General features: G+C 43.1%; 1 protein-coding gene across 4 annotated transcripts in view; it reads right to left on the bottom strand.

Annotated features, from left to right (window-relative positions):
- The window catches only part of kdm7ab (lysine (K)-specific demethylase 7Ab), a 47,606-nt gene that overhangs the window by 15,934 nt on the left and 7,000 nt on the right, over window positions 1-24,672 (bottom strand). The window contains exons 1-5 of one of the 4 annotated variants that reach the window (XM_055939706.1): window positions 9,091-23,749; window positions 8,904-8,998; window positions 1,727-1,812; window positions 1,275-1,392; window positions 1,028-1,188 (exon numbers count right to left, since the gene is read on the bottom strand). In XM_055939706.1, the coding sequence (XP_055795681.1) occupies window positions 1,028-1,188; window positions 1,275-1,392; window position 1,727 (280 nt within the window). In that variant the 5' untranslated portion in view covers window positions 1,728-1,812; window positions 8,904-8,998; window positions 9,091-23,749. Of the gene's footprint in view, window positions 1-1,027; window positions 1,189-1,274; window positions 1,393-1,726; window positions 1,813-8,903; window positions 23,750-24,672 lie in introns of those variants that run through there. The other 3 variants (XM_055939705.1, XM_055939704.1, XM_055939703.1) reach the window with 3 other exon arrangements.

The raw sequence follows: 24,672 nt of genomic DNA on the forward strand, positions 1-24,672 counted from the left end.
GTGTGAAAACCTTGTGAAGACTTACAGAAAACGTTTGACCTCTGTCATTGCCAACAAAGGGTATATAACAAATTATTGAGATAAACTTTTGTTATTGACCAAATACTTATTTTTCACCATAATTTGCAAATAAATTCATTAAAAATCCTACAATGTTGCGCCACCAGAGTCTCTGGGTTCGCGCCCAGGCTCTGTCGCAGCCGGCCGCGACCGGGAGGTCCGTGGGGCGACGCACAATTGGCATAGCGTCGTCCGGGGTAGGGAGGGTTTGGCCGGTAGGGATATCCTTGTCTCATCGCGCTCCAGCGACTCCTGTGGCGGGCCGGGCGCAGTGCGCGCCAACCAAGGGGGCCAGGTACACGGTGTTTCCTCCGACACATTGGTGCGGCTGGCTTCCGGGTTGGAGGCGCGCTGTGTTAAGAAGCAGTACGGCTGGTTGGGTTGTGCTTCGGAGGACGCATGGCTTTCGACCTTCGTCTCTCCCGAGCCCGTACGGGAGTTGTAGCGATGAGACAAGGTAGTAATTACTAGCGATTGGATACCACGAAAATTGGGGAGAAAATGGGATAAAAAAAAAAAAAAAAAAAAAATAAAATAAAAAAAAAAAAAAAAAAAAAAAAAAAAATAAAAAAAAATAAAAAAAATCCTACAATGTGATTTTCTGGATTTTTTTCTCTCATTTTGTGTCATAGTTGAAGTGTACCTATGATGAAAATTACAGGCCTCTCTCATCTTTTTAAGTGGGAGAACTTGCACAATTGGTGGCTGACTAAATACTTTTTTGCCCCACTGTAGGTGCATGTTTTGTAAGGACACACTTCAGATTTCAACACCTCCTACCTCAGCGCAAGGCAGCTGATGTTAGACAGATAAATTAACAACACTTGCACAAAGGTTAGAAAAAAGCAGAGCGCTGGGTTTTACAAGTGAAAATTGCCAATGAGTGTGCGTTTCACAATAGCGCCGCCTTAACGGCAATCGAAAAGTGTCCAGAAAGCAGTCTATTTTTCAAATGTTCTCCTCTTACCAACGTACTCCTCCACATCCCTTACAGAGAAGCTGGAGGGGGGCAGCTTGAGACCTAGTCCATCCAGTTTGGGAACGGTGATGGGGTAGTGGAAGCCCTGCTTCTCCAAGTACTTCTGTGTTACCTGATGGCCCTGCATCTGCACCATGATCTCATCCGCACTGCAACAAAGGAACGAGGGGCATTTATATTACATTATTGGCCATCTACCTCTACTCATTTTACAAGATCTTGGCTCCATCAGTACCTGGGAAAGGTCCTGTTCTGCAGCTCTCGTACAAACACAGAGGTCCCCGCTTGCACCGGCCTGCTGCCATCGTCAGGCTCTGTGTAGTCATGCCGGTGCCAGTTGTAACGTTTTTTCACTGGGAAGACAAGACAACGAGTTGTAAAGCTCCAACCGTCAGAGTCAATGATCAAACAGAGCAGATACTACACCAAGTTTGCAGGGGTCTGAGGAACATAGAAGTCTTGCATTATGGATTGTCTCTATAAACCATTTCAGAAGATCATAAAGCCCACATTATCTCCAGCCGAACAAGGGCCATCTTCAATCTCAATTTGATTATTACACCATCATTCAATTACCCTAATGCGCCTGCCGTATGCTCTGTGAGGTCAGACGTCTAGTGGAGAGCCAAATATTAAATCAACCGTGCTGGAGTAATACAGAGTGACAGAGTGTGTGGTGGTACTTACTCAAGGAGGGACCGTGTTGGACATCACATTTGGGACAGTGGTAAACATCGATGTCCACGGCATGGTGCTCTTCCACTTGGACACAGCTGGAGAGGGAAGAGAACATTTTGATATTTAGACTCAGTTTTATGAAATAAGCTGGTTCTCAACACACAACATATCTGTAGTAAATATAGTTTCTATGTAGCGAGTGATCCAACATCACCCTCCAATTAGAATGGTTTACCAAGAAAGCCTTCCAAAAGGACTAATTCGAGGTAAAAAGGATTGATTTGTTATTGCCCATTTGAATCCATTGTACAGGATGCGAACAGGTGACTGATGTTTCGACTTCAATCTGACGTCTTCCTCAGAGTGACCTGACCATTGCACATAGCTCCTATTTATAGCCTAGTGGCCCATTGAGACAATGTAAAACAATTACAATGATAATAATAAGAAGAAGTGTCTCGTTAATCAACAGGCCATGTCAAAATATACATTGGTGATATTTGGGTGTCTGTGAATCCGGAGACAAAACTACTGTTCCTAAATAACTGTTGCAAAATGTAAATACTACCCCTCCTCATTCAAGAAGGGATCCAGCCAAGTGGTCAACCAACTAGGGTACTCATCAACAGCCATCTGTAGTAGGCAGGGATAGAGAGAAATGGAAAGTCTCAAAGTTGTCTTCTTTAAACTTGTGAGCGGTTTTAAGCTTTAGGAATGCAGGGAATCCAAATCTAAGAGGGCTTTATCAAAATCACATAACGAAGCTATAAAAAGGTTTCAGCTCACTTCCTTTCACATACAGAACATCCTGCCATCCTGATCCATTTGTCAAATAAGGATATCATAATCCACAAGTCATTTTGACTACCTTAGCACCTTTGTTTTCTCAAAGTTAACAACTTCAACCCCCTCAGTAAAAAGTGAGAACTATAAATCTGTGCCACTCAGCTGAGGTAGCCATTTCAAGCTTCTGCCTCGAACTCTTGGAAACTCTTTTCCACCTGCTCCTCCCTCCTTAATCCTCCACCCCCCCTGCGGACAACTTTGTCAATCTCTTTGAAAAAAAGGTTGACGACATCCGTTACTCATTCACTCAGCCTATTGAGTCCACTGGTCTCACTCACACAGAACTACCTTACGCCTTGACCGCTTTCTCCCCTCTCTCTCCAGATGACATCCTACAACTAGTGAGGTCTGGCCAACCTGCCCACTCGACTCATTTGATGTCAAAAACTATAGACCTGTATCCCTTCTTTCTTTTCTTTCCAAAACACTTGAGCGTGCTGTCTCTGATCAACTTTCTCTGTATCTCTCTCAGAACAATCTTCTTGACCCTTAACTAGGGTTGCACATTTTGGGGAATATTCAGGAGGTGGAAACTTTCCGTGGGAATATATGCAAATTAATACAATTTAAATGTAGATGTTTCTTAATTTTGGATATATTTAATATATCAGATGGAGACAAACATGAACCTTTTACCTTTTCATAAGTAGACATAATTGCAAATAATCAAATCCTTACAATAGAAATGAAAAAAACAATTTAGTTACGAATTGAACTTTAATTAAATGAGTTGACTCTTCACATGGGATGATTTCACTAAACAACAAAAGGAAATATTGAATGATCTCCAATGATCCATCGCATCTCCCAAAAACGTTTTGAACATATATCTGCAAAGTGATAGTCTAGAAAGTAAAGCTTTGGTTGTCTTCCGCTCAGGCTTCCATGTCATCTCCCTGGACCTCCTCAATGTCCACCTCTTGAACATCAGACTCTGAGGCCTCATCTTCACTGTCACTTTCCAACCTTGAGGATGGTTCGTTGTCAGGCTCAAAAAGCCCCAAAATTTGCCAGGATGTCCACCAATTTTTCAACCCTTGTATTGGTCAGCCTGTTGCGTGCTTTGGTGTGCGTGTTCCCAAACAAGGACCAGTTGCACTGCGGCTGATGTTGGTGGGATTTGGAGGATGATGTAGGCAACAGGGGAAAGAGCCTCAGATACAAAGTCCCTTCCACCAGGTGGTTGATGAGATCTGTTGGCACGACTGCCATATTGCATCTCCATCCCAAAGCACTTGCTTGGAAGTGTACTTCATCAGACTGCCAAGAACCTTGCCCTCATCCAGGCCAAGGTGGAGAGACACGGTAGTGATGACACCATAGCCCTTGTTGATCTCTGCACCAGACAGGATGCTCTTGCCAGCATACCTGGGGTCCAACATGTATGCTGTGGCGTGTATGGGCTTCAGGCAGAAGTCTTCACGATTTTTGATGTATTTAGAACTGCGGTTTCCTCTGCTTGGAGCAACAGTGAAGTGGGCAGGGCAGTACGGATTTATTCTCTTATATCTGCAAGCAAAGTCTGAACATCAGACAGGATGGCATTGTCTCCCTCAATCCGTGCAATGGCTACTGCTATAGGTTTCAGGAGTTTCAGGCTGCTTACCACTCTCTCCCAAAATACATCATCCAGGAGGATCCTCTTGATGGGGCTGTCCATATCGGCAGACTCTGATATGGCCATTTCTTGGAGAGACTCCTTCCCCTCCAGGAGACTGTCAAACATGTTGACGACATGTTGCTTGGTGAGGTAGATTGCTGCTATAACTTGATGACCCTTCAGATACCTAACCATTTCCTTGGCTCTCTTGTAGAGTGTGTTCATTGTTTTCAGTGATATGATGTCCTTGAGGAGCAGATTCAATGCATGAGCAGCACAGCCAATGGGTGTTATGTGAGGGTAGGACTCCTCCACTTTAGACCAAGCAGCCTTCATGTTCACAGCACTGACTGTCACCAGTGCAAATACCTTCTCTGGTCCAAGGTCATTGATGACTGCCTTCAGCTCATCTGCAATGTAGAGACCGGTGTGTCTGTTGTCCCTTGTGTCTGTGCTCTTGTAGAATACTGGTTGAGGGGTGGAGATGTAATTAATTATTCCTTGCCCATGAACATTCGACCATCCCATCAGAGATGTTTGCAATACAGTCTGCTTTCTGAATGATTTGCTTGACCTTCACTTGAATTCTGTTGAACTCTGCACCAGCAAATTAGTAGATAAAGCATGTCTGGTTGGAGGGTTGTATGCTGGGCGAAAAACATTCAGACATCTCTTCCAATACACATTGCCTGTGAGCATTAGAGGTGAACCAGTTGCATACACAGCTCGAGCAAGACATTCATCAGCATTTATGACTACGTTCCTCCATTGAATCAAAACAACCTCTGATTCCAGGAGGACCATGAGCTGTTGCTATCGATAAGGTGGCTGTTGCTATCGATAAGGTGTCTGATTCATCATTTTCACCTCGAATAGAAGTAGAGGGAATTTTGTCAGATGTTGCTTGTTGTGAGCGCTGAGGGAACTTTATGCACTTGGCCAGATGATTCTGCATCTTTGTTGCATTCTTCATATATGACTTGGCACAGTATTTGCAAATGTACACAGCTTTTCCTTCTACATTAGCTGCAGTGAAATGTCTCCACACATCAGATAGTGCCCGTGGCATTTTCCTGTAAAGATTAGAAATAAAATAGTTAAGCAGATTAAACAACTCCTTTGTAAGATAAATGTTTTAAAATGAAACATGTATGGAAACAGGTGAATTAACACTCCTCAGCCGGTTCAAGCAAGCTAAAACCCACACGATAGCAAAAACTAACTTGCAGAAATTGTTAACAAGTTAGAAATGATTTAAACACACTTTGTTGTAGGCTACTATTTACTAGTTAACAAAAAATCACATAATTTAAAATATATTCACCCCACCCAGTAATGTAATCAAAACTTACCAGAAAGCATGTAGTCCTTGGCTCAGACAGTGTAGTAGTGTGGGCTCAATAGCATCTCATTCGAGTGCAAGATCTTGAGAATCAGCTGTACATGTGATGTGAAAGTGCACTGCACATGTGAAGAATGCCCTGTGCATGCAGAGGGTTGTAATTCCATTGAATTGGGTATAGTTTAACCAAAATATGCCACAAGAACTAGAATTGCCTTATGTGTATTCCACAAAAAAGGTTCACTGTTATAAGATAACTTTTTTGATGAATTTAAGCAAGATTCCCCAAATTCCAGGGCTTAACTTCCCATTGAAAATGTCAGACCCTTTGCAACTGGTTGGAAGCATGCATAAAGCGAACATTGGGTAACACAGGCAGGCCCCCTGTCCACCCGAAAAAGGTTTCTCATATGACATTGACATGTCACAAAACAAAGCTTTATTCTGTTTATGTCCAACATTCTTTGTACCGTAGAATGCTGAAGTGTGAAAAATATTGACCAGAGTTAGCCTCCTATGCCCTGGGAATGACAGTGGTCCCCCCTCATGGTGTTGTGGTTTAACTTCAGACACAGGCTGCTTCGTGGCTCCGGATGTTTGGTCTACTCTGGGAGAGTGGTGGTGGGTGGCATCCATTAGGCCACAGAGTGTGGGAACAGCAGCAGTTGAGGTGCCCACATAAAAGCCTCCAGCTCTCCCCTTCCGCCAGGCTGAGGGTAGGGTGCCACAGGTTAAGGTAGAGGAGAGGACCGGCCGACAGGCTGAAAACAAACAGTTTCTGTTCAGTGCCGGGAGGCGGGCCTGGGAGCAGTTCTAGCTGATATCTGCTTTGATCTGAGCGTAATTGCAGGAAACAAGGGAAGCAGTTAACTTCTTATGGCTGGGGGCAGTATTGAGTAGCTTGGATGAATAAGGTGCCCAGAGTAAACTACCTGCTACTCAGGCCCAGAAGCTAAGATATGCATAGTATTAGTCGATTTGGATAGAAAACACTCTGACGTTTCTAAAACTGTTTGAATGATGTCTGTGAGTATAGCAGAACTCAAAAGCCTGAGAAAAAAATCCAACCAGGAAGTGGGAAATCTGAGGTTTGTAGGTTTGCCTATCCAATATACAGTGTCTATGGGGTCATATTGCACTTCCTAAGGCTTCCACTAGATGTCAACTGTCTTTAGAACCTTGTTTCAGGCTTCTACTGTGAAGGATGAGGGAATGAGAGCTGTTTCAACCAAGTGACTGGCAGAGTGCCATGAGCTCACTCAGTGAGAGGTAGCTGCGTTCCTTTTCGTTTCTAAAGACAAAGGAATTCTCCGGTTGAAACATTATTGAAGATTTATGTTAAAAACATCCTAAAGATTGATTCTATACATCGTTTGACAAGTTTCTATGAACTGTAATGGAATTTGACTTTTCGTCTGGCCTGCGTGTCATCAATTTGCATTTTGGAACTAAACACGCAAACAAAAAGGAGGTTTTTGGACATAAATGATGGACTTTATCTAACAAAACAAACATTTATTGTGGAACTGGGATTCCTGGGAGGGCATTCTGATGATCATCAAAGGTAAGTGAATATTTATAATGCTATTTCTGACTTCTGTTGACTCAACAACATGGCGGGTACCTGTATGGCTTGTTTTTGTGTCTGAGCGCCGTACTCAGATTATTGCATGGTATGCTTTTTCCTTAAAGTTTTTTAAAAATCTGACACAGCGGTTGCATTAAGGAGAAGTTTATCTTTAATCCTATGTATAACACTTGTATCAATGTTTATTATGAGTATTTCTGTAAATTGATGTGGCTCTGCAAAATCACTGGATGTTTTGGAGGCAAAACATTACTGAACATAACGCGCCAATGTAAACTAAGATTTTTGGATATAAATATTAACTTTATCAAACAAAACATGTATTGTGTAACATGAAGTCCTATGAGTGTCATCTGATGAAGATCATCAAAGGTTAGTGATTAATTTTATCTCTATTTCTGCTTTTTGTGACTCCTCTCTTTGGCTGGAAAAATGGCTGTGTTTTTCTGTGACTAGGTACTGACCTAACATAATCTGATGGTGTGCTTTCATCGTAAAGCATTTTTGAAATCGGACACTGTGGTGGGATTAACAACAAGTTTATCTTTAAAATGGTGTAAAATACTAGTATGTTTGAGGAATTTTAATTATGAGATTTCTATTTTTTGAATTCGGTGCCCTGCACTTTCACTGGCTGTTGTCAAGTTGATCCTGTTAACGGAATCTCAGCCGATCTCAGCCGTAAGAAATTAACAGAGAGTAGAGGGTCAATTCACTTACACCATGTAGTGTATGCCAACTTAAATTGTCATGTGAATCCATAATAAAATCAGTTGTATTTGTTATGTTCATTACTATGTAGTCCTTGTGAATTAATGTTGTTAATGTTATTAATTAATGTTCCTCTAATTCCTTTTCAACAGACGGCTGACGCAATTATCTGCTTATTTTACCAGCATTGCAGCTGATAGACTTGAAAATAGACTTGATTTCTAATTTGATGAGCTGATGCTGTAGACACACGCAGCCAGTCTGTTCTCTCACTCACCATGTGCATTTTAATTCCAGCGTGTAACTGTCCAATTTTTTTTTTATACAGTACCAGTCAAAAGTTTGGAATCATTCAATGGTTTTTCCTTTATTTTTACAGTTTTCTACATTGTAGAATAATCGTAAAGACAAAACTATAAACACATATATATGGAATCATGTAGTAACCCCCCCCCCCCCCAAACAAAAGTGTTAAACAAATCTAAATATATTTTAGATTATTCAAAGTAGCCACCCTTTGCCATGACACCTTTGCACACTCTTGGCATTCTCTCAAACAGCTTCATGAGGTAATCAAGATGGAGTAGCAGTGGGATGTCTGTTTTGATTGTCTTGTCCCATCCCTTGTATATATCGTTTTTCTTCGTATATATTTTTAATCTCATTTTCCATCTACGGACTGAACATACTCTCCTGCAACCCACCTCTCCTGCAACCCACCTCACCTAATGTGGTATGGATCTGCTATTTTTTACACTTTAGAACCGGAACCCCTAGCTACTAGTCAGTTAGCCACTGCTAGCAGTCATCACCATTAACTTGGACATCTGCCAGCCTCAGCCCGGGCAGCCAGCCTGCACAGCTCAATATCAACCCAGCGCATATCGGACTGCTTTTCTCTACCACATCTCCGGATTCCCACCGCAACCTCTGAACCTTTACTCCGGATCATCGCAGCTAGCTAGCTATCCGAATGGCTACTCCTGGCTAACGTCTCTGTCCTGAAGCAAGCACCAGTTAGCCTGGAGCTAGCCTCGAACTAGGCCCATCTCCTGGCTAGCCGAAGAGGTCCATCAAGCAATTCCTGGGCTTCAATTACCTCTTTTGCCAATTGGCCTGGACCCCTTGCTGTTGACGCGGAGCCCCGCTGATCCATCACGACTGGTCTGCCGACGTAACCGTCTGAGGGAGTTTCTGTCCCGAATCAAGCACCAGTTAGCCTCGAGCTTGGCCCATCTCCCAGCTAGGCGAAGAAATCCATCAGATAATTCCTGGGCTTCAATTACCTCTTTTGCCAATTGGCCTGGACCCCTTGCTGTTGATGCGGCGCCCCGCTGATCCATCACGACTGGTCTGCCGACATAACCGTCCGAGGAGGTTTCAAGAGGCTCTCCCGTTGCGACGTCCCCCTGAGGCCCATCTGCTAGCCCCGGCCTGCTAGCAGTCTGAATCGCCATGCTTCCAGAACGCCTAGCTACTCACTGGACCCTATGATCACTCGGCTACACATGCCTCTCCCTAATGTCAATATGCCTTGTCTATTGCTGTTTTGGTTAGTAATTTCTGTCTTATTTCACTGTAGCGCTTCCAGCCCTGCTAAATATGCCTTATGTTCCACCTCCAAAACATGCGGTGACCGCACCTGGCTTAAATGGTGCCTCTAGAGACAAAACCTCTCTCATCGTCACTCAATGCCTAGGCTTACCTCCACTGTACACACATCCTACCATACCCTTCCTTGTCTGTACACTATGCCTTGAATCTATTATTCCGCACCCAGAAACCTGCTCCTTTTACGCTCTATTCCGAACGCACTAGACAACCATATTTTCTTTAGCCTTTAACTAATACTCTAATCCTACTCCTGATGTAGAGGTTAACCCAGGCCCTGCAGCCCCCAGCATCACTCCCATTCCCCAGGCGCTCTCATTTGTTGACTTCTGTAAGCGTAAAAGCATTGGTTTCATGCATGTTAACATTAGAAGCATAAGGATAATGCATAATGAAACATAAAGGCCTCCTCCCTAAGTTTTATTCACTGCTTTAGCACACTCCGCCAACCCAGATGTCCTAGCCGTGTCTGAATCCTAGTTTAGGAAGGCCACCAAAAATCCAGAAATTTCCATCCCTAACTATAACATTTTCCGACAAGATAGAACTGCCAAAAGGGGGCAGAGTTGCAATCTACTGCAGAGTTCTGTCATACAATCCAGTTCTGTGCCCAAACAATTTGAGATTCTACTTTTAAAAATCCACCTTCCCAGAAATAAATCTCTCACCATTGCCGCTTGTTATAGACCCCCTTGAGCCCTCAACACCATATTTGAACTGATCACCCCCATCTATCTTCAGAGTTCGTACTATTAAGAGACCTAAACTGAGACATAATTAACACCCCGGCCGTCCTACAATCTAAGCTAGATGCCTTCAATCTCACACAAATTATCAAGGAACCTACCAGGTACAACCCTAAATCCAAAACCATGGGCAATCTCTTAGATATCATCCTGACCAACTTGCCCTCTAAATACAACTCTGCTGTCTTCAACCAGGATCTCAGCGATTACTGCCTCATTGCCTGCATGCGTTATGGGTCCGCGGTCATACGACCACCCCTCATCACTGTCAAACGCTCCCTAAAACACTTCCGGGCCAGGTCGATTAGAAAGGCCTGCTCGCTGGTATCCTGGAAGAATATTGACCTCATCCCATCAGTAGAGGATGTCTGGTTGCTCTTCCAAAGTGCTTTCCTCGCCATCTTAAATAAGCATGCCCCATAAAAAAAAATTGAACTAAGAACAGATATAGCCCTTGGTTCACCCCAGACTTGACTGCCCTTGACCAGCACAAAAACATCCTGTGGCATACTGCATTAGCATCAAATAGCCCTCGCGATATACAACTTTTCAGGGAAGTCAGGAACCAATATTCTCAGTCATTTAGGAAAGCTAAGGCTAGAAATTTGCTACCTGTAGCACGAATTCCAAAAAGTTTTGGGACACTGTAAAGTCCATGGAGAATAAGAGCACATCCTCCCAGATGCCCACTGCACTGAGGATAGGAAACAGTGTCACCACCGATAAATCTATGATAATTTCAATTTGTAAGTCGCTCTGGATAAGAGCGTCTGCTAAATGACTTAAATGTAAATGTAAATGTCAATAAGCATTTTTCCACGGCTGGCCATGCTTTCCACCTGGCTACCCCTACCCTGGCCAACATCACTACTCTGGACGGTTCTGACCTAGAATATGTGGACATCTATAAATACCTAGGTGTCTGGTTAGACTGTAAACTCTCCTTCCAGACTCACATTAAGCATCTCCAATACAAAGTTAAATCTAGAATTGGCTTTCTATTTCGCAATAAAGCATCCTTCACTCATGCTGCCAAACATACCCTCGTAAAACTGACTATCCTACCGATCCTTGACTTCAGCAATGTCATTTACAAAATAGCCCCCAACACTCTACTCAGCAAACTGGATGTAGCCTATCACAGTGCCATCCGTTTTGTCACCAAAGCCCCATATACTACCCACCACTGCGACTTGTATGCTCTCGTTGGCTGGCCCTCGCTACATATCCGTCGCCAAACCCACTGGCTCCAGGTCATCTATAAGTCTTTGCTAGGTAAAGCATCGCCTTATCTCACCTCACTGGTCACCATAGCAACACTCACCTGTAGCACGTGCTCCAGCAGGTATATTGCACTGGTCATCCCCAAAGCCAACACTTACTTTGGCTGCCTATCCTTCCAGTTCTCTGCTGCCAATGACTGGAATGAATTGCAAAAATCACTGAAGCTGGAGTCTTATATCTCCCTCACTAACTTTAAGTATCAGCTGTCAGAGCACGAACCCTAACGACGCACCCTGACGCACCCTAACGACGCACCCTGACGTACCCTAACGAAGCACCCTGACGAACCCTAACGACGCACCCTGACGAACCCTAACGACGCACCCTGACGCACCCTAACGACGCACCCTGACGAACCCTAACGACGCACCCTGACGCACCCTAACGACGCACCCTGACGAACCCTAACGACGCACCCTAACGACGCACCCTGACGCACCCTAACGACGCACCCTGACGCACCCTAACGACGCACCCTGACGCACCCTAACGACGCACCCTGACGCACCCTAACGACGCACCCTAACGACGCACCCTAACGACTCACCCTGACGAACCCTAACGACGCACCCTGACGCACCCTAACGACGCACCCTGACGAACCCTAACGACGCACCCTGACGCACCCTAACGATGAACCCTGATGCACCCTAACGACGCACCCTGACGAACCCTAACGACGCACCCTGACGAACCCTAACGACGCACCCTGACGCACCCTAACGACGCACCCTGACGAACCCTAACGACGCACCCTGACGACGAACCCTGATGCACCCTAACGACGCACCCTGACGAACCCTAACGACGCACCCTGACGAACCCTAACGACGCACCCTGACGAACCCTAACGACGCACCCTGACGCACCCTAACGACGCACCCTGACGAACCCTAACGACGCACCCTGACGAACCCTAACGACGCACCCTAGCTTACCGATCGATCACTGTACCTAGCCAGCCAATCTGTAAATAGCACACGACTACCTCATCCCCATATTATTACTTACCCTCTTGCACCCCCAGTATCTCTACTTGCACATCATCATCTGCACACCTATCACTCCAGTATCAATGCTAAATTGTAATTATTTTCACCTCTAGGGCCTATTTATTGCCTACCTCCCTACTCTTCTACATTTGCACACACTGTACATAGAAAAATCTATTTTTCTTTTGTGTTATTGAATGTACGTTTGTTTGTGTGTAACTGTGTTGTTTTTGGTCGCACTGCTTTGCTTTGTCTTGGCCAGGTCGCAGTTGTAAATGAGAACTTGTTCTCAACTGGCCTACCTGGTTAAATAAAAGTTAAATAAAATCACCTGGAATGCATTTCAATTAACAGGTGTGCCTTGTTAAAAGTTTATTGTTGAATTTATTTCCTCTAAGTGCAGTCGCAAAAACCAGCAAACGCTATGATGAAACTGGCTCTCATGAGGAACATTACAGGAAAGGAAGACCCAGAGTTACTTCTGCTGCAGAGGATAAGTTCATTAGAAATTGCAGCCCAAATAAATGCTCCAGAGTTCAAGTAACAAACAACATCAATTGTTCAGAGAAGACTGTGTGAAAACAGGCCTTCATGGTCGGATTTCAGCAAAGAAACCACTACTAAAGGACACCAATAAGAAGAAGAAACATTCTTGGGCCAAGAAACACGAGCAATAGACATTAGACCGGTGGAAATCTGTCCATTGGTCTGATGAGTCCAAATTTGAGATTTTTTGTTCCAACCCAATGTCTTTGTGAGATGCAGAGTAGGTGAACAGATGATCTCTGCATGTGTAGTTCCCACCTTGAAGCATGAAGGAGGTGTGATGGTGCTTTGCTGGTGACACTGGTCAGTGATTTATTTAGAATTCAAGGCACACTTAACCAGCATGGCTACCACAGCATTCTGCAGCGATACGCCATCCCATCTGGTTTGTGCTTAGTGGGACTGTCATTTGTTGTTCATTAGGACAATGAGGGATATTTGACAAAGGAGAGTGATGAAGTGCTGCATCAGATGACCTTGCCTCCACAATAACCAGACCTCAACCCAATTGAGATGGTTTGGGATGAATTGGACCACAAAGTGAAGGAAAAGCAGCCAACAAGTGCTCAGCATGTGGGAACTCCTTCAAGATTGTTGGAAAAGCAATCTTCATGAAGCTGGTTGAGAGAATGCCAAGAGTGTGCAAAGCTGTCATCAAGGCAAAGGGTGGTTACTTTGAAGAATCTGAAATATATATTGATTTGTTTAACACTTTGTTTACTACATTCTACAATGTAGAAAATAGTAAAAATAAATAAAAACCCTTCAATGAGTAGTATCCAGACTTTTGACTGGTACTGTAGATTTTTATAGACAGAATGATGAAAAAAGTATTTATCCACAATTTGCTCTGGACAAGTCTGGTCCTGTAGTGTCTTAACAAAATATTTACGCTGACTTCATCCGGTGTCCACAATAACTTATTTGTGTGATATACAAATATGTTCATATTTAATGAGATGACATCACCTCATTTGCAAATTTAGTTAAATATCTGTTTTTTTTTTGTTAAACAAAATAGTAATTTGTAATTTGTGTGACTATGACTATGGGGTGACTATGAGGGTGTCGTACCTGGCCTCGATGACAACACCACTGATTTGCCAGCTTATTTCACCTAAAGAGTCCACATCTTCAGAACATAGCCCCACTGAAAACCGGGTAACTAATCACACAGTGGCAGTGTGTGTTATTGAGAATGTCTGGCTCTGAGAGACGGTCCGGAACTGACTACAAACCACACACCCTCTCCCTACGTCACGACTGCAGTCGTGCATTGGAACAGTGGGCCCTGTATTCTCACACACTGCTACTTCCACTCACTATTACTGAGTGTGAAGGACACAGAGCTAATAACGACTCACAGCTCCCTTTGTTGCAGAGCAGGCTAATGATGAAACAACCACCCTCTCAGGAAACACATTAGTCACCAGGCAACCCGGTAATTATGTCAGAGTAGGCTTAGGCCTACCCTACAAGAAGTGAAACAGAACAAATCAAAATAGTAAGGGGCAGAAGAAATTAAGCGCAACTACAGACAACCGTACTCAACACCATTTCAGGCTCACCTCCAACCCGAGCCAGTGACGTTCTTCTGTTACTAGGCTATACCATTCTGCCTTTGTTTTCATCTCCTCTTCAGATATGGAGTGAATGATGCAACTTTCTCAGTGATGTCATGCAGCTCACTCCTGTGGCTAGGAGTCTCTAGCCTAGCCGAAGGAAGCCCAACACAGCTAGATCACCACCACCTCACTGAGAGCGACTAATCAGTGAGCTTACAGAGGCAGACAAAGAATGGAGCATGATGGGAGCAATGAGCATGTGATGGGGATCCAGAGGTGAGCTCCGCTCTTTCCTGGTGCCGTGGTTACCCCCAGTCTCTCCCGTTCATTAAAATGAAAGGTAGCAAAAACGCAAATCCATGTTACATGTGGTTACATTAGTATACGCATCAAAAGGCCCAATGCAAAGTTAAAACCTCACTTTTCTAAACATAAAAATATATATAAAAAACATTTACCATTAAGTATACTTTTTTGAAAGTTCTAATGTTACTGCCCCCACTACAAAAGCAAAAAATACTTAAATACATGTAACTTAATTGAAATACTGTAGAATTCCATTAACTCCTATGGAGGATGGCTTCTTCTGGGGAGTGCCAATATGGCCAACCGGTGGCTTCAAAGCCTCTCATTGGCTAATCCATAGCATCAGCAATCTAGGGTTAATATACATCATTAATTGTAGTTTACCATTGCCAACACTAGGTCTGGAATGTAATTACATGCTAGCCTGTCTAGTGGCTAAAGTTAGCCAGCTCGAACATCGCAAACAAACTCTGTACCAGAGTAGCTTCTCTGAATGACAGTAGCAGTAGTGCCGTAGATATCCGAAAATAAGTAAATAAATATTTTGAAACCCAAAACCTAATTTTTGGAGTTAGAAGTAACCAGATTGTGATTACAACTAAAAGTTTATTATTCTTTGACCATGTGGTGTTACATTGGTGAGTAAAGACTCCTGCTTCCTACCCTTTAAACACGAAATGTATTGTCACTCCTGGGAGTCTAGCCCACTCCCTTATGCATGTGTAGTCTTCGTCTATGTCATACCATCATCCTGTGAGATGGAGGCATCAGGTACAAAAAAGGATTTGGATATCCATTGTAACAACATAGACTTCTTTCTCCCACTTAGGGCTCCCGAGTGGCACAGCGGTCTAAGGCACTGCATCTCAGTGCTCGAGGCGTCACTACAGACCCTGGTTCCATTTCAGGCTGTATCACAACCGGCCGTGATTGGGAGTCCCATAGGACGGCGCACAATTGGCCCAGCGTCGTTAGGATTTGGCCGAGGTAGACTGTCATTGTAAATAGAAATTTGTTCTTAACTGACTTGTCTAGTTAAATAAAGGTTAAATACATAAATGATATTCTGTTGGATTTGCACCTTGCATGGCTGCTGTTGCGTTTCCCTACGTACACACATCAGTCGGTTGCAGTGGTATTGCACCACTGTTGATGTGGGAGGGAGAACACCGGAGATGTTACAAAAACAAATCAGCTTGGCTACGTGTATATTTGTATTATTTTGGACTGTGGTGTTCTGGTGGATACCGGTAAAATACCAAGGATAAAGATTAAATGTAAAGAAACCCTCCTCAAATTTGGTCATGTTAGCCAGATAGAAAGGAGGGGGAAAAAAACAGACAAACAAGTCCATGGCTGTTGGCCCCCGGCTGCACGCGTCATGCCTTAAAATGCTTAAATCCCTCTGGAGAGTGACTGTCTGTGCTTGAGAAGGAGACAATGGGGACTGTCTGCCAAGAGAGGGGGGAGGGGGGGTTCTAGCAGCACTAGCAGGGGACATAATGAAGCAGCACTCCAGAGATAGATAAGGAGCCAATGAGGGTGAAAATCCTCTTCCTCTGCCCAGGAACCCAGTGACTGACACGGACAATCCGTCGCCTCATTGCCTTCGCTCTAAAGAGACCTGCCATCTTGTCCGAGTGGTGCTGTTCATTAGTCAGATGTGCAGTCAGAGGTTCATTGTGTTGATCCAGGGGAGAAACACATTTGAGCAGACAATGGAAGGAAATAAGACATCTGTCTTTATTAGTAGCATCCGTGAGGACATGGTGCCAACATTCGGCTACAAGAAACTGGTTAGTGTTTGATAGTGCACAAAAAAATCCTGGAGAGCACGGTTAATGGGGGTCATCAAGGTGATATTGGACATATCTGGGTGGGTTCACTTATGAAGCACCTTAGAATTTCACTTTAGAATTTCCAGTAATTTCCCCTGGCCTCCGCATTGAGAAGCGATTCCAAACAAATAACACAATCTATCAGAGGCTGCCCTCTGCTTCACCTAGACTGGTGGTGGCACAAAGGTGTCTCCATGGTGATGGCAGACACACTGGCAGCGTTCCCGTCTCCCTGTACAACACGTCTGCTCACACACCCATACAGGCAGAGACTGAAGCTGCAGCCCCATTCCTCTGCACCATACCGGAGTTCTAGACAAAGTTGAATGTTGGTGAACAATGTTGGTGGACATAGGGCTGTGACAGTAATTGAATAACCGTGTAATTGACGCATATGGATAAAGACAGTCGTGAAAATAAAATAAGTCAAAAACTTTTAAATAGGCCTACATTATTAACCAAATTAGCTAAATGTATGAACTTTATTTTCATGTAGATACACTTTACCTAATAGCGGGGGTATTTACTAATGAATGAGCCAATGTTCTGCTAACTTAAGTTAGACTGTCTATTAAAACGGTCTACATTTCCTCTCCAATGCTCTTGATGCGCCAGCAGCTAAACCGCTAGATGCACAGGGGTGTAGAAGCACTAGCCTATAGGCTATGGCACTTGAAGTGTGGACTTTCTTTTATACAATGCACGTTTCCATTGCTTGCTAGTAAATAAATATGGACAATGCACCAATCCTCTCCAACCTGGCATGGTATAACTTAATGCGTTATCTTTTCTTAAGTTATAGACATGTATATTTGTTTACATTTTAATGATTGTCAATTTAATACTATCGCATAACTGTCTTTCTCCCCTTCATACATTCCTTGTCAATTCATCTTACTTCCTCATTTCAGAAAACCTAAGGTAGGCCTAGGTTTTTAAAAATATGTTTAAAGGAAATAATAAATATTTTCTTGTGTCTGACATGCGCTGGTGGCTTTGATTGACGGGTCCTTTTACAGAGGTGTGTGTGTGTGTGGAGAGAGAGTTCGCTGATTCTCTCTATAGGCTTAGATGTCCATCGATTGACCGCAGCATCAGGGTGTGATGTTACATTTTGGAAAAAACATTTTGAAATGAAACAGTGGACTTCGTGCGAATGGATTTGTGTGTCAAAATAGGATCCGTATTGAATATTATTTTTTTTTTGCAGAAAAGCCGACAGTTAGGCATACATCTATGTTGACTCAGTCATGTGCTAATTGTGTGTCAACACAAACATTTCATAGATCCTCCAACCTGGCATTTCTTAATTTGTAGATTAATATTTATAAGTAATAACCTGAATAACAATTATGATAATGAAGTGCCATGATAATAACAAAACTAGTTTCAAATAGGTTTTATTAAGAAGCATAACCATGTAAACAAGTGTGACGTCCCCTTTTTACATTGGGTCTTATAGGCCTAAGACAACAGTAACATACATTTAAACAAAGTGAAATCCCACGTTTCTTTTGAGTATGATAGCCTATACATTAAGTTGTGTCAAAACGAAAATGTGACAATCCTCTCCAATCTGACATTTCTTAATTTGTATACTGGACTAATATTTATAGGTAATAATAACTAATGGTAATAGTGAAGTTGCAGAGAAAAGCCAAGTGCTTCTTTTGAGGCCGATATGCACCAATCCCCCCCCCCAACGAATTTGTTGGATGACCGTACATTGACCTGGCCAATTACCATAACCTCAAATTCCAAGACCGTCACAGCCCTAAATGGGCAGCTCAAGAAGAGATGTTCCCATTAAATTGTCAAATATCATTGTCACAATGTTCAAAAATTCAGAGTTTTTGGCTAATGGTTCCGTTTGTTTCAGTCTGTTTCACACACTGTAGACGTGAATGCTTTGAATAGCTGCACCTCTTTCTCACTTGAATAGAAGAAACAAACATTTTCCGCACCTTACTAAGAGGTCAGTTTACAGACAGGCCTACTATTCTGGGTTTAGGCTAAACTTTGTATGTGCCAAGCTTGTGATATGAATAAATAGGCTAGGACTGCCCTACCTAAGAGCACACTGAACATTCACATTAGGTAGGCTTGATAACGGAATTATCAGAATCAGCAGTGACCAGGGTTAGTTTCCCACAAGGGGCCTCAAACCTATCCCCAGACACACATTTCCTCCTTCAGATTCTCTAGATCACATTTACACCACATCGCATGATGAAACCATGGAATTTGAGCTGGGAGTCTTAGCTACTATGAGCACATAGCTCATATGGCTATGAGTCAAGGTACCTGGCTATGACCTTGGTATTCATCGGTCACCGATTTCACCAGACCATTAACATCCTCTTCTAGGTTAGCTTCATATTGATTAATTAACGTCATTCATAAACAAAGACTTGCCGAGGGGCAGGAGTCTGTGAGAACAACTTCTCACAAAAAAAGACTTCACTCACAGTCGAGAGGCAGGAAACGCAGCGAAGAGAACAGAAGAGAAACTCACTCTTCCCCCTCATCCCTGGGTTGTGTCCTTCTTTATTCGAACCAGGGGGTGGAACGACTGCTTCCTCTCATTGAAGCCAAGAAGTTCAAGGCCGACTGCGGTACTGCAGGCATTGTTTGCAAAACATCGGAAAATCTTTGTGGTCATTGTACCAATAATTACTTCTATTAAATCAGATGCATGTCTTTGAACTGATTATTTAAAACAAAATCATACACAGAAGAAGTAGGGATAATTTAGTAGCTAATGGCTGCCTGCAGTACTCCGGTTGGCCTTTTATTTAACCCTTATTTTACCAGGTAAGTTGACTGAGAACACATTCTCATTTACAGCAACAACCTGGGGAATAGTTACAGGGGAGAGGAGGGGGATGAATGAGCCAATTGTAACCTGGGGATAATTAGGTGACCGTGATGGTATGAGGGCAAGATAGGGAATTTAGCCAGGACACCGGGGTTAACACCCCAACTCTTACGATAAGTGCCATGGGATCTTTAGTGACCACAAAGAGTCAGGACACCCGTTTAAAGTCCCATCTAAAAAGTGGCAACCTACACAGAGCAATGTCCACAATCACTGCCCTGGGGGATTGGGATATTTCTTTTAGACCAGAGGAAAGGGTGCCTCCTACTGTTCCTCCAACACCACTTCCAGTAGCATCTGGCTCCCATCCAGGGACCCACCAGGACCAACCCTGCTTAGCTTCAGAAGCAAGCCAGAAGTGGGATGCAGGGTGGTATGCTGCTGGCCAAGGTGAGATACTCAATGAGGGAGCAGCACTGAGCTCGCCTGCAACATCACTTCCTGGGAGTAGCTCAAACTGCGCATACTGTGTCTACATAAATCTCCCACGAGACACCATCTTAGCAGATTTCCTGGGCTTCAAAAGCACTATTGAGTCTTCACATAGGAATGAATGGTGTCCTGTGATTGATGGCTTTGGGCATTCATATATGTGACCCGATTCAGGAAACTAGGCGTATGTCGCAAGTCACGACTTCACAGGAGAGCCTTTTGAACGTAAAATAATATTTATCAAAATATGTTTTTTGGCAGAAATGCCTTCTCGAACATGTGAACTTTCATGTGCCTTAATATCAAACTTATGTCATCTGTAAATACATATAAAATTGTTAAATTACAAGCCTAGTTGGTTTAGCCACAGAAAACCTTCCCGCTAGCCATGATTGGCTGAGATAATGAATGGGCTGGACATGCCGAGGGAGGAGTTTGGATTGGTCTGTGGTGTTGCATCATTACGAGCAGGTCTTAAAATGACCTGCTCGTAATGTGTAGATACATCCTTTTACTGCATTTTATTATAAAGACATGTTAGCCATGGAGAACTGCAAATATGTTGCTACTGCTCTCAATAACATTGCTGGCCTGACTTTATCAGGCGATATTGACAAAGGTCCGTTTCTGGATGACGATCGTGCCATACAATGCTGACTCATTTCATAACACGTTTTGAAATCAGTGGAACACAACGGGGCAAACAATCTGTGCAAACTAAACGGAAACACAGGATGTCTTATAAAAAGGGGTTGCAGTCTGCCGTGAAGCTTTCATCCATGTATACACTTAAGAATCTAGCTACAGATTCCAGATATTATACGTTTCTAATTTTGTCCGAAAGTTGTTTTCATTGCAAGCTAAAGCTTGCTGTTAGCTAGCCAGCTGGAGTTCGATGGCTGGCTTGCTAACTAACATTGAACCTAACGTTTTTTGGTTAACTTTAGCTTGCTATGACAATTGGTTTGTGTTGCTAGTAACATTACTCTATAGAGTGGGATTATAGTTATTTTTTTTTTAGCTAGCTAGCTAATGTTAACGTGACATGTCTAAACAAAAGATACCAAGTTAAAGCTTGCTGTTAGCTTGCTAACGTTAGGTGGCTGGCTTGCTAGCTAACATTAACTTGTGTATGAAGTGTGTGTAACGTTGGTGATGTTTTCTCAGAATGCCATTTCGCATTGCTAGTTATAGCCTAATGTTAGCTAGCTAACATTGAACTTATTGGTTAACTTCAGCTAGCTTGCTGTTAGCTAGCCAGCTGACATTAAATGGCTGGCTAGCTACAGTAGCTAACATTGCCTGTATGAACTGTGTGTAGTGATGTTCTCAGAATGCCATTTTGCATCCATTGTATAATAATGCTCAAATATTTGTATCTGGAATGTGTCTTTCAGCATTAAATCAGTATAACACACCTGACTCTAATCAACCAGTCATACAGTCATCAAAAAGAGAGCTGGCCCAAGCAAGCAAAGGCAGCAGCGCAGTCATCAACTACATGCACCATTTCTTCACCAACTACGGAGTTGTTCCTGAATTGTGATAACTGCAGTGGCCAAAACAAGAACAAGTGTGTGATCTGGTATTGTGCCTGGTGGACCAAGCTCCATCACAATCTGGACCTTCACTTCCTGATCACAGGCCACACCAAGTTTGCCCCGGACTGGTGCTTCGGGCCTCATCAAGCAGCACTTCAGAAAGACCAGACTGAACACTGAGATTGACAGGGGTCAACATCCCACAGCTGATTGGACTGGAGGATGGTACGGTGCTTGTGGAAAACTATGGAGGGAAACAACATCTGACTCCGTACTTCAGGCCATTGCCACAGATCAAGCAGTACCAGCACTTCGGGGTAAAAATAATAGTTTTATTTGTATGAGGTTATTCTTATCTAAACTTGGGAGGTGAATTGATGTTGTGCGGGGTTGTAATGTCTTCAGATTTTTTGTTATTCCCCGTTTTACAGCTTCGATGCTCTGGAGCCTGGTGTTGTCACCAAGAAGCGTTCCGACTGTCGGGACCAGGTTTCGGCTGAAGCGCAACGCTGACATCCTTCCTCCCATAGGTGGTCCCATTGTTCCTCAGAAATGCAGTGTATGATATACCATTTTGTAGCTCTGAATCTCTACTTTTATCCAATATAAAAAACTGAAATTCAAATTGCTACATAAGACCGAATCCAGGTGGTGAGTCATATATACAGTCATTGGTTCGAACCCCGCCAGGCTGCAGCCTCTCTCGGCCGAGACATTTCTTAAGAGCTTAAGGACCATGGAGAATAATGAATGTAGGAAGTGTCACCTCCACACCAGAGGAAGCAGCCCCCCCTTGGCCTCTGCTGACAAAGCCACTGTCTTGCCTGCCTCTGAGACAACTTCCTGTGACATGGTCCAAGCTGAGAACATAGGCTTCACACAACAAACCCCTTGTATGATTAGCCTATAGGGACCTGAGTTTTTCTAGGTCAGGGTATATGCGTCAGAAATCTTGGGCCAGGAGTTACCGTCAAGTAACCGGAGCAGCACAAACTCTTGGACCCTATGTATGAAAAATGGCATAGGCCATTGTATAGATCCTACAATTTATAATGTCCATGCGTCAACTATGTTTCCTTATGTTTCATAAATATCTCAAGGCACGGCAAGTGGGCTAAAATGCAATAACAATAACCATAGTCAGAGGCCATGCATGAAATGCATCGAATTTCTGACAGCTCAAGAGTTTCTCACATGACAACCTTGGCTTCATCAGTTCCTTAGCAATGAATGAGCAGAGGGTTGACCTCGCTTTGCCATTGTGGAAAACCTGATTAGGGAAAGGGTATACTTAGTCAATTGCACAACTGAATGCATTCAACCACAATGTGTTTATGCATTTAAACCAACCCCTCTGAATCAGAGGGCCTTAATCGACGTCATTGGCGCCCGGGGAGGTTTATCTGCCTTGTTCAAGGGCAGAACAGCGGATTTTTCCACCTTGCCGGCTTGGGGATTCGAACAAGCAACCTTTCGTTTACTGTCCCAACGCTTTAACCGCTAGGCTACCGGCGGAGGAACATTGTGTTACCAGTTAAGGCTGAAATAGTTTCTCTCCTGTTAAACAGCTTCCTGAAAGTTATCACCAGACTCACTGAATGAAGGCTATGAAGTCCTGAAACTGTGTTATCCAAGCACTTAATGAAATGGACTAGTCAGCTACATTCCCAGTGCTGTACTTCATTCATAAAATGTAATTGATTTATTGTCCACGTGAATTAGGCTTATGTTCCCTATTTAATCATCATTGATCTGATCTTGATTATGATCTGATTAACACAGACATAGCATTTCAATGGATACAGTAAAAAAAGGACTCAAAACCAATTACTGTAAATGAAGAGCTGTGCAACACTGGATGATTAGAGGTAAAGCAATACATCTATATGAAACGTCAGCCTCTCGTATGTGGCCACACACGTGCACACACACTTAAAATGATATCACCCATCGCAAAGCAATCATAATAACATAATAGCAGCCTAAATAGAGTAAACCACCAGACCAGTCCCACTAAAAACTTAAGAGTTTAATCACATGGATCATCAATCTCTCCCCAGTATTTTCATCCTGCAGGGACATTGATAGATGGAGTGCTGAACTTGCCTAAGGCCAGTGGCAGTGCAATCAGTCTTCCTCAGTCAGTCACACACGCACACTAGTGATGAGCATTTGACATCATTTCACTATTTAAATAATAATCATGAATTCTTTTCGGTAAGTCTAAATAAAAAAATATTTATATTTATAAATAGAAACGCTCTCCATTACATAGTCTATGCAGAGTCACCAGAAAACACTAACATCCTGTTCAGGGATACAGCATTTTCAACTTGCATTGCTAGTTATAGCCTAATGTTAGCTAGCTAGCTAACATTGAACCTGGTAGGTTAGCTACCTGCAGATTTGTGCAGGGTAGTAATGTTATGAGTTGGGATTATGGTTCAATGTTTAGCTAGCTAGCTGTCTAAACAAAATACTCCACTTTGCAAGTGACCATTTCACTACAACTTCTGTATCCTGTGCATGTGACAAATACTATATAAAATAAAATCAAAGTGTATGTGTTTACCAGAGACTGTAATGTGAAGAACATGACCTGCACCAAAGTCAAATTAGGATATAACGTTAGACCAACGAGACAGTGTCCAAGTTCTAAAGTACTCTGGTAGAATACCCTGCTTTTATTATTTCGTCACACTCACATCTGAAAGCTATTTTCTGTAATTGGCTCGCCATTAACTTGTAAATAATGATCAGGTTGCAAGTTTATTTTCCTGTAAAAATGAAGACAAATGAGCTTAAGTGAAGACGTTGTGGAGATGTTGCTATATGATATGGTCATTATTTGAACTGGCTATCTAGCTAACAAGCTAGAAACGAACCAAAACATTGTTCAGAAAGTTGCTTTAAGTTGCCGGGCTTGCAAGATTGCAATAAAGTAAATTCATTTTTAAAACAGATGGGTTTATTGGTGTTAAAATACACAAGTTATGCTATTTTGGACCACCAGGCTGCTGATGTCATGCAGCCTGTAGTTTAAATGTTTTGATAACGACAAGTTTGACATCGGACGACAATAGAATGTTCATGATGTCACTGCGACAACTGTCGATAGACGTAGTATAA

This window comes from Salvelinus fontinalis, chromosome 12 (genome assembly GCF_029448725.1).
Source record: "Salvelinus fontinalis isolate EN_2023a chromosome 12, ASM2944872v1, whole genome shotgun sequence".
Classification (NCBI taxonomy): Eukaryota; Metazoa; Chordata; class Actinopteri; order Salmoniformes; family Salmonidae; genus Salvelinus; species Salvelinus fontinalis.